The 10,377-nt window shown below is 31.0% G+C and overlaps 1 protein-coding gene across 1 annotated transcript; it reads right to left on the reverse strand.

The window, feature by feature from the left end:
* Nucleotides 1-347: 347 nt before the first annotated feature.
* Nucleotides 348-10,064, reverse strand: LOC126844164 (juvenile hormone esterase-like). Its single transcript, XM_050582072.1, has 11 exons — nucleotides 9,852-10,064; nucleotides 4,310-4,450; nucleotides 4,083-4,223; nucleotides 3,863-4,010; nucleotides 3,551-3,736; nucleotides 3,281-3,480; nucleotides 2,900-3,062; nucleotides 2,241-2,404; nucleotides 1,110-1,272; nucleotides 680-812; nucleotides 348-616 (listed from the first exon to the last, which is right to left on the reverse strand). Exons 1-11 carry the CDS (start codon nucleotides 9,939-9,941, stop codon nucleotides 442-444), a joined length of 1,704 nt encoding a protein of 567 aa, XP_050438029.1. The 5' UTR covers nucleotides 9,942-10,064; the 3' UTR covers nucleotides 348-441.
* Between the last annotated feature and the right edge of the window lie 313 nt (nucleotides 10,065-10,377).

The raw sequence follows: 10,377 nt of genomic DNA on the forward strand, positions 1-10,377 counted from the left end.
AGCTGAAAAAAGTAATGAGTACTCCACCGACGATGTCAATAAAGATAACAGGCAACAAACTACATATACTCTATTCAGAATAAGAACAGTCTTCGGCAGCTGACTTGTGCGCATGGGCGTGGCTTCACTACGAGCAACGGACCTCGAACACTGCCGCCGGTGGGGCTACAGACGAAATGTAAAATGGGCGGTGCCTGACTGCCAACCGACGAAAACTGGTCGGCCGCCGAAGCCTGTTCTTATTCTGAATAGAGTATAAGTATAATACAAATTATAGATAAAGACGATAAGTCACAACAAAATGTAATAAACATTTAACACAATATATATTTTAAGGATATTATAAGAATAGTAGTTATACAAATAAATTCATAATTATACCCATAATCACCTAAAAGTAATAAATAATTAATACTAATAATATACATTTATCGCAGAACATCACAGCTTTTGATTTAATTTTACTAATTCGTCTAAGTGTTTCCAAAATTTTACTCTGGCTTCGTTCACTTGGCCCTCGACCATATGAGTATCGTCGCCGTCAATTGAAAGATACTTAGGTTTTTCCAAACTTGTAAAGTCCCATTTGACATTAAGATCTGATGAATTCGGGTTTCTAAAAGTAAAATTGTTTTATTTCAACAGTTGTTGTGTAATAAAAAAAACACCTATAACAAACCCTGTTTTTGCAAAGTTAGTCCATAATTTACACATTGTTCTGCACACACTTAGTTCTTTAGAATTTGGTTTAGGCATGAGTGCAATAAATTTACCAAAGAATAAATACCACATTTCATCACCGTGACACGCTCCTGTCGATACATAGTTTTAAATAATATTCGACATTGATCGTTTACTCTGAATAATGAGCGAAATATCATTTTTCAAAAGAAACACCAAATATTTTATAACGAGGAAGGATTTGATGCAATACCTATTTATTTACATTAAAAAAAGTGTAATTTAAAAACATAACCAACTACATAAAAAACGACCAATAGTCTAAAAACGCTTAAAAAAGTTTTTTAAACGATTTTTTTAATGTAAAATTAACCAAAAAATTAAGTTGTTTGAGTTATGTCAAAAATTATAAAACTGATAATGTGTACCTTTTAAGGTGAGAAATTTCGGTCTTGTACAAAAAAAAAGTTTTTTAGGATTAAGTTCTCCGTCAAATTTAAATTCATAGTTGTAAACGGGTGTAATGCCTTCTACGATTAAGTCGTTGAATCCTTTGTAGAAATCTTTGGCGAAAAAAACATCAGTGAATAGCTGAAAAAATGTTTTAAATAATAGATTATTATCATCATTACAAAAAATTAACATCTAGAAGTCTATTTCGACTTATAACTTGTTACACTTTTAATATTCTAAACACAAATGTTTGTTTACAGACAAAACGTAAAAATAAAGTACTCATACTTAAGAACTTTATTTTAAAAGTTCAATTCATTGAAGGAGTAGATCTACCATTAACAAGACGTACTTGATCATTGGTTCTAATATTGATGCAGTTTCTTGTAAGAAAGACGGGCATTATTTTTAACCCGGATCTAAACTACCACTCCCATATATAATCATTTTGCTATAGAGCGCTTAAGGTGTTAGGATTTATTATACGTACATCAAATCAATTAAAGTTGTCTAGTTCGCTTAAAATTGTCTATTGCTCTCTTGTAAGGTCTCTTTTGGAATATGGTTCTGTCCTTTGGGACCCCTTTACGACGGCTGACTCCTCTCATTTAGAGCGAGTTCAGAGGTGGTTTTGCTCTTCAGCAGCTTTTATTCTAAAAAGTACCCACCCTCCTTATGACTACAGTATAGTTATGGATAAGCTCGGACTGGTTTCCCTAGCTGACAGAAGATTGGAAGCAAACTTGGTGTTTTTGCGAAAGTTGAATGATGGACGAATTGAATGTTTCTCTCTCTCCTTTCCCAAATATATTTTAAAGTCCCTTCTCGTGCCACTAGATCTAACTTTCAGTTTGTTGTTCCGTTTCACAACTCGAACAATGGTAGGAACCATACTATCCATCGAATGATGCGTCTTAGCAATGAGCACCTAAGCTTTCTATAACCCATTATGTGTAAAATTGTTTTTGTCTTTTTGTTTTTTTTTTGTTCGTGTATTATAAATTATAATGTAAGTTACTGAGCTGTTAATTTATCTATACGTTGTGTTATTTTTACTCTTATTCTATTGGGATCAAGCCCGCTAAATAAATAAATAAAAAAATTACCGCGCAAATACTTTCTAATTCCTCAGTCTTAGTTTGGAAATCGTGACCATTAAAGTAAAACGATTGGATCTTATTTATGACTTCATCATATTTGGCATCGTCATCGAGGAATTTACTTATTTCTTCGACTTTATTAAAACTCATTATTTGTCTCGATTTATAATCTAAAAAAATAATAATAATCATTCATGACGCAACGATTAAAATATATAAAATTGTATGCTACTAACTGATAAAATCTTTTAATTATTCAGTTTTCATATGATAAAAGTACTAACAACATGAACTCAAAACCAAAACATACAGTTGAACTTAGTTAAGGAGAATATAAAATAAAATGTAAGCACTAAAGCAATTACATTAAATCGGCGATGATGATAATTTGTAGCACAATAACGTGAATTATGTCTTGTTAGTTTACATTTGCAGCAACCTAACAAATATCATTTTACATGTGGCTGGTGATGATCAGACAAGCATTATATTATGTAATTTTAAAAAATTATTTAAACTTTTACATTTTATTTTATCGCATTGTACATATTTTTTATAAGTGATATAAGCCTGTCTAGTCTTTTAACTAATTATACAAGTAACACATTATTCATTAATGGAGCTTTACGGTATTTCATGCAAAATTAATAAAGAAACTTATTTGCCTTTAAACATAAACATTCCTTCTCTGTCGTTAAGTCCACATATTAAAGGAATTGAAGAGGCTGTTTTCAACAGCTCCTCTGGATGAGCTGGTATGAATCTCTCACTAACTTGATCGCTTTCAATGGATGGAACAAATTGGTAAATGAAAATTTCTCTTTGGCCCTACGTCAAAAAAAAAATTATATTTTCGGCCAATAAAAAAAAATATTTGACCTACTGTACAATTTATATTTTAATATAAAACAAATATTGTTACTGTAGTTTGTTTCCATTAATTATTAAATAGATTTTATTGAAGTTGAACGTTCGATGTTTGAAGTATTATCGTAAATTCAATCACAGTTATTTTGCTATAGTAATATTTTCACGTAAATACGTACTTGAAATGTAGATTTGAACATAGAAGCCTTTACCAAGTCGTTTACAGGAACTTTTCTTAAATATTGTACTATTTTGTGAGGATCGTCTGACGGACAACCCAAATCCGCCGCTATTTTAAGCGCAGCGTTTTTGTGTTTCGAAGTAAATGCCCAAGGATTAAGAACACAACCACTTTGCATAATAGCCCTTTGGAACACACCTAAATCACCCGATTCCAAAAAACTATTTTGATAGTATCTAGCAGCCTTAGAGTATAAAAAAACATTTACCTTTCGATGATGCAGAGAGTATATGGTAATGGATCGACGCTGATCCAGCGCTCTCGCCAAAAACTGTTATGTTATTGGCATCGCCTCCAAATGCTGATATGTTTTCTTTTACCCACTTAAATGCAAACAATTGATCTTTTAACCCTATGTTTCCGGGACAATCATCGATATCCAAATTTAGAAATCCTTTTTTGTTAAAAAAAATTGTATAATTATGAATTACCCAAATAAAATATCAAACATATAAATATATGTTAACTAAATATTTATGTAACGTGAATATAAGGTTCCTGAATTCTCTTAGTATTTTACCTAAAACATTAAGGCGATAATTAAACGTGACCAAGATTACGTTTTCTTCGATTAAATAGTCTGGGGAATATAAGTCTGGCGATCCTGAACCGTAGTTAAATGCACCTCCATGCACAAACACCATTACAGGTTTCATTTCATTTAACTCCTATGAAAAAAAATTTAAAATAATGTTATTGAAATTCATTAATTTGATAACGCGGTTTTTTATTTTACGTACTTGCGGCACATATATGTTCAAGTATAAACAATCTTCGCTTCCGACAATTTTTTTCTCTATCATTTCATCGTATTGTACACATTCTCTTTTTTCTGAAAAAGCTTTGTAAACTCCGGTCCATCCAGGGTGTTTGACTGGTGGCTACAATAATTAGTTATATTTATACAAAGTTATTAGTAAATAAGTTTTTTCTGGGTATAAATTACAAGCAACATACTGCTTATTACCTTAAATCTTAATTCATCGATGGGCGGCTTAGCATAGGGTATCCCTAAAAAACTGACAAATGGTTTGTTCGACAGGCAGGTCTTGTAATATTGACCTAGTAGAGCTCCTTGTTTGATATTAATAATCACTTTTCTTCTCGGCTAAACAACAAAAAAATCTGTGTTCAATACGGGTGGGTTTAATAAGAAATTAAATGTTTTTGTTGATATTGTTTTTATTCAATATGACCTCAATTTTCACAATTTTTTTGTCTTTACTTCCCTCCTAACTTGGTTTTTTTATAGCCACTTTTGAAACTAAAATGGTAACGTATATATTTTGTTAACTTTTTAAATTGAGAGTAATGTATTAAAAATGTTGACTAGTGGATAACCATTTTGGGATAACTATTTTTAAAGTTTTAAGAGTTTTTAAGTTAGGATGGGAGGGGAAGTGCGGTTGGGAAATGCGCGCAGATTAAAATAATACCTTCACCTTTCCTCATGTCCTAAACTTGAAACTTTAATAACTTTTTTATTCAGTTTATTATAAGTATAGTATAAGGCTTGGAAATTTCAATGTCGGGTGATGTCGGGAACCATCTTAAAGTTTGGCTTCTAACGTAGGGTGACCACACGTCCCGTATTATACGGGATTGTCCCGTATTTCAACTTTGTGTCCCGACAAAAGTAATACGGGACGCATTTTGTCCCGTTTTTCCAAGTCCGTCCCGCATTAATGCCGTTTTTTCCATACCGTTAATTTATAATTTCTGAAATTTATTTTACTATAAAATCGTTTTGTTTACGATATTTTTGTACAACATTATTCAATATGGAATATTAAAATCTATTATTTTTCAGTGGTAGGTATTTTTTGATTCTTATTTTGATTATAATTGTTGCGTCACATTGTTGTCGGTGATATAAAACGTATATAATGTCATAATACCATAATAGTGTTATATTTTCGTATATTTTGATATCATTGGATTATTATTAGAACAATCTCACTGGTCGCGGCCAGTTCGTTTTCTACAATATTATTAGATCTATGTATCATTGTAAATGTTATTTGTTATAATATTTGTACTCCTTCAGTCTACATTTTGTCCGTCGTAGTAATAGTGTTCAGTCGTAGTGGTGTCATTTAAAATATACAGTTTGTTTATTTTTTTCTCACAATGCCGAAAAGGAGGTGTGTTTTTGCTCCAAATTTAAAATCCGAATTTCCTTTTTTAAAAGATGCTGATGAAGTTGGAAAAGTGTTTTTTACAATATGTAAATCGGTATTTTCTAAAGAACATGGTGGACTTTCAGATAGAAAACAACATACCACAAAAGTGAAAAAACATTTATTGGCGTTATCAGCTGCATCGAAAAATGAAAAGGTAACTTCTTTTTTTTTAAAGAATAATCCGAGTGGATCCACTGACGAAAGTAGACGTACCGAGGCACAAGAAGGGATATTCGCATTTCATACAGTTGTACACAATCACTCATTTCGATCGATGGATTGCACATCATCTCTTTTAAAACAAATTTATAATAAAAAATTCACTTGTGCTCGAACTAAGGCTGAATCGATTGTTTTAAATGTGCTAGCTCCTTTCGCCATGCAACAGATTTGTAAGGAATTAGAAAATATGAATTTTGCTACTATCATGATAGATACTTCTAACCATAAAAATCTGAAAATCGTATCCATTTTATTACGTTATTTTAATCCAAATCTGGGAGTACAAATTAAAGTTTTTGAAGTGACAAATTTAAAAGGAGAAACAGCAGATATTTTATCAAATTACATAATTGAATGTTTGAAAAAATACAAGTTATTGAATAAAATTATTGCATTTTCTGGTGACAATTGCAATACTAACTTTGGAGGTATTTTACGAAAAGGAAAAAAAAATATTTTTTCAATCTTAAATAATAATTAAAAAACGAATATTAATGGGATAGGTTGCGCTGCTCATATTTTGCATAATACAATTCAATCAAGTGCTGATATATTACCTATTGATGTAGAAATTATAGTGAACAACATTTTTCAATTTTTTCATATCTATACAGTTCGAGTTGAACATTTGAAAGAGTTTTGCGAATATGCAAATGTCGAATATAAAAACATACTTGGAAGTGTAAGAACTCGTTGGCTATCTTTATTACCGGCCATAACAAGAATTATTGATATTTACCAAGGTTTAAAATTATACTTCGAAAAACAGGAAAAGTGTCCAACCATTTTAAAATCTTTTTTTAATGATCCTATGTCTAAAGTATGGTTTTATTTTTTGCAAAGCCAATTCAAAGTTGTCTGTGATACTGTGACAAAAATAGAAGGAGATAAAATATCAGCATGTGAAGTTGCAGAGGAATTAGAGATTTTGGTTGGAAAAATAAAAAGTAGAAAAAATCAACATTTTCTTACATCAAATATTTTATCGATTTTAAATGATTTGAAAAACAATAATATGTATGATCAAAACTCATTCAAAAAAAGTACTGATCTATTTTATAATACTTTTTTATCTTACATAGAAAAATGGGGTTGCCATTTTGACGAGTTAATAGTATTTCGTTGGGTTCAATTAATAAATTGCCCTACTTGGGAAAATGTTCAAAAGTGTATACAATTTCTTATAGAAAAAAACCAAAATAATACAAACCTGGAAAACTGGTTGAAGATAATTTGTTTGACGAATTCAGTCATATTGAACAAGTTTTTCAATCACGAATAAATGAATGGCAAAAAAGTTCAGCTAAATTGGAAGTTAAGTGGTGTGAAATATTTGAGTACACTAAAGCTCATAACATTGACACAACTAACATATCAGCAATTGTAGAATATGCTTTAGCAATGCCGGGTACAAATGCTGCAGAAGAAAGGATTTTTTCTACCATTAATGTCTTATGGACGGACGAAAAAAATCGTTTTTTAGTTGAAACTATAAAATCAATTATCATAGTGAAAACACATTTTTCAAACTATTCTTGCAATGATTTTTATAATATTTTATTAAAAGAAAATAAATTACTTGATGCAATTAGTTCAGCACAAAAGTATACAAAAATAGCAGAATAAGACCAACCCATCGTCATCAAAATAAATATTTTTGTGTTTTTGCTTACGTACGAATATTTACTAGCCATATTTTATTTATATATAAAAAACATGATACAGTACAAATTAAATTTAAATTTGTTTTTTTTATATTATTATATTTAGTTAGGTAACTTATATAATACATGTATAATCTTAATTCTTAACTAGTTCACCATTAATATCAAAATAAAATTGTTTTCATGTATCTACTATATATTTAAAAAATTATTCATCAGATTATTTTGTTTTTTGAAATGTCCCGTATTTTTATTTTATTTTTATGGTCACCCTATTCTAACGAATAGTTCTCACCTCCAGTATTAATGCTAAGCTAAAAGTTATTGTTTTTTAAATTATGTGGTTTTATTATTAACAAATATTGAAAACCTTTTCCACCAGATGAGGTAGAATGTTTTTGTTTATATCTCTTCAGCAAGTGTTTAAGGCATAAAGTCTGTTTTTTTGCATTGTGTCATATAATTAAACAAGAATTTTTTTTTGTACAGTGGTTTAAAATATACTTATTTTCATACATTTTTCTATTTAATGCAGAATTAAATTGTCTGGTTTCACAATGTAAATAAAATATTCTTGTTTTATATGTGATTTTGCATTATTTATAACGATTGTACTGTAAACAGGAAACTCGTTAATTAAGCGTCCACATATAATCCTAGTATGAGTAATTATCTTAATAATACAATTATATTATATTAATAATATTATATAATTTTATACTACTCAAATAGTTAAAAATAAAAACACTTATTGAACTTAAAAAATTATGTTTTTATAGTTAATGATATTTTTATTTATCATTTATATGATTATAAATATTATAGCTTTGGAGCTAATCTGAAAGTTATTATTGTTTTTAAATTATGTGGTTTTATTTAATTTTTAATTTGTATAAGCACCGGATCCACAATTTCCTTTAAACCACTGAACCGACTTCTTCATTTAGCAAGTCCTATCCTATAGCAAGTTCATAGCTATGACAAATCGTTCCTGATGATAACTTAATTTGATCAAAAATTTAAAATGTCACTTCTTTCTAGATAGTATCAAGTAAGAGACACAAAAAATGTACATATTTTTCATCTTAAAAATTCTACAAGCAATAACTTTCATATAAATAGTCGAATAGCTCAAAATTTGAGCGGAATAATCTATTAAGTTGACAAACCAAAAAAATATTTAAAAACCTTTCAACCAGTTGAGATGGAATGTTTTTCTTGATATCTCTTTATCGACAAACTTTTTTAAGTCATAAAGTCTGAAATGTTCACACAACTGGCTTAAAGCAGCGCGCACACCAAGTACGTTCCGTTACGTCACGTCACTATACGTCCTGGAGACGGTTTGGAACGTGACGTGACGGAACAGTGCAAAGTCGCACACTAGATGCGTCTCCTTCCGTCTGGTTTGTGTTGCCTTCCCAGAGAATCGTCATTCTACGTTTGAATTTGTTGCTGTGCGATGTGTGTTTTGTTAATTATAATATAGTTTTTAAAGTGAATTTCGTTATTAAAACTTTACCATGGACTTTTCTTCCGACGAGAAACTTATTGTAATGGCGTGTATTGCAGAAGAGAAAGAGAAAGAAAAAAAAAAAGGTTATGGGTCCATAACATAAATTTAAAAAGAAATGAGCACGGAGAATTCCATACTCTATTTCCAGACCTTCTTCAGGATGAAGCAAAATTTTTTAAGTACTTTCCGGATGGGTTCGCAAAAGTTTTTTGAATTGCTTAACATGCTGCCGCAACTACAAAAGCAAGATACAAATTTCAGACGCTGTCATCAACCGTCGTCCGTCAATTTTGCCCTAAACAGCAACCTATCCGTCTCCTAACGTCTCCGTCATGCGTCCAAGCGCGACGTGACGTAACGTAACGTAACCTATGTGCGCCTGTTCATAAGAGTTTATAATAAGCAAACCTTTCGGCTCAACGGAAGCTGCGACGTAACGTGACGGAACGTATTTGGTGTGCGCGCTGCTTTACGCGTCGTTTACTAGCCGTTGGCTTATGATGCCACATGCCCATCCGTCGACCAGGGATATTCATGGAAATGCAACTAAATGGCGTGCGCATAAGGATTCAAAAAAACACTTGGAAAAAAAAACAGACAACATGTTTCTGAAAAATATTTTTATTTTATTGATAAACGCGATCCAACGATGACAAATTATTTTTGGCAGACGACCAACCCCAATCGTATTGACCCTAATTCCAACAATATAATTTTAAGCAAACTATTGTCATTACCGTGTGTCATTTACATATGGCTTCTTCTTGGTTTTGGATAGGAATAGGTAAACTTTTATCATTTTTGGGCACAATAAAGTATTTCTGAGTTATAAAAATACTGTTAAGTTGTAATTTTGTGCTTTGGCGTATCGACAGAAATTTATATTTTTGTATGCAATGATGATTAGTTCAATGTTTGACTTACCACAAGTCTTGAAAGCAAACTCAAAAATCGATAGTAAAGAACGACCACGATCAGTCGCCCCATGATTAACATCTTCATGAACTTCGACATGATTTTTTATTAACCGACCGGCGATTGTTTTTGTCAATTATTCTTTATTTTAATTTTAATTTTCGTTATATTACCGATTGAAACACGACTGAGCTGTACTACTGAGAGCTAATGCAGTCGTCCCACGATACCATAGACCGTGCGAACAGTGACCGTGTGTATAGCAAATAGCCACGAGCTTCGCATCACCCCTCCCTCGGGTCCGCCACAGTTATATTATTATGGTAACTGCTGAAATCCTGGCGAGTCGGTAGATGTTAAACCTGGCCCTGGACACAGGTAAAAATCAACTTTATATACTTATAGTTGCTTTAGAGTACCTATACATTTTCGTAATATAAATTTTGAACGCAGGATAGGAAAAAAATTATTCGACCTAATGACTTATTGATGACGTTTTCTTTTAATTTATAGTAAATCATTATATTAATAAATA

This window comes from Adelges cooleyi, unplaced genomic scaffold (assembly GCF_023614345.1).
Source record: "Adelges cooleyi isolate 19-005CV unplaced genomic scaffold, UGA_ACOO_1.1 ACOO_flye_CR_arks_rails_tigmint_CR_PRNA_651, whole genome shotgun sequence".
Taxonomy (NCBI): Eukaryota; Metazoa; Arthropoda; class Insecta; order Hemiptera; family Adelgidae; genus Adelges; species Adelges cooleyi.

Excerpts from the sequence above, each read along its gene's own strand:
- LOC126844164 (XM_050582072.1), bottom strand. The coding sequence starts at position 9,941 with ATGTCGAAGTTCATGAAGATGTTAATCATGGGGCGACTGATCGTGGTC. Across the intron at positions 3,737-3,862 it reads TTATCGCCTTAATGTTTTAG|GATTTCTAAATTTGGATATC; the intron begins GTAAAATACTAA and ends TTAACAAAAAAG. Across the intron at positions 2,405-2,899 it reads AGGAATGTTTATGTTTAAAG|ATTATAAATCGAGACAAATA; the intron begins GCAAATAAGTTT and ends TTATTTTTTTAG.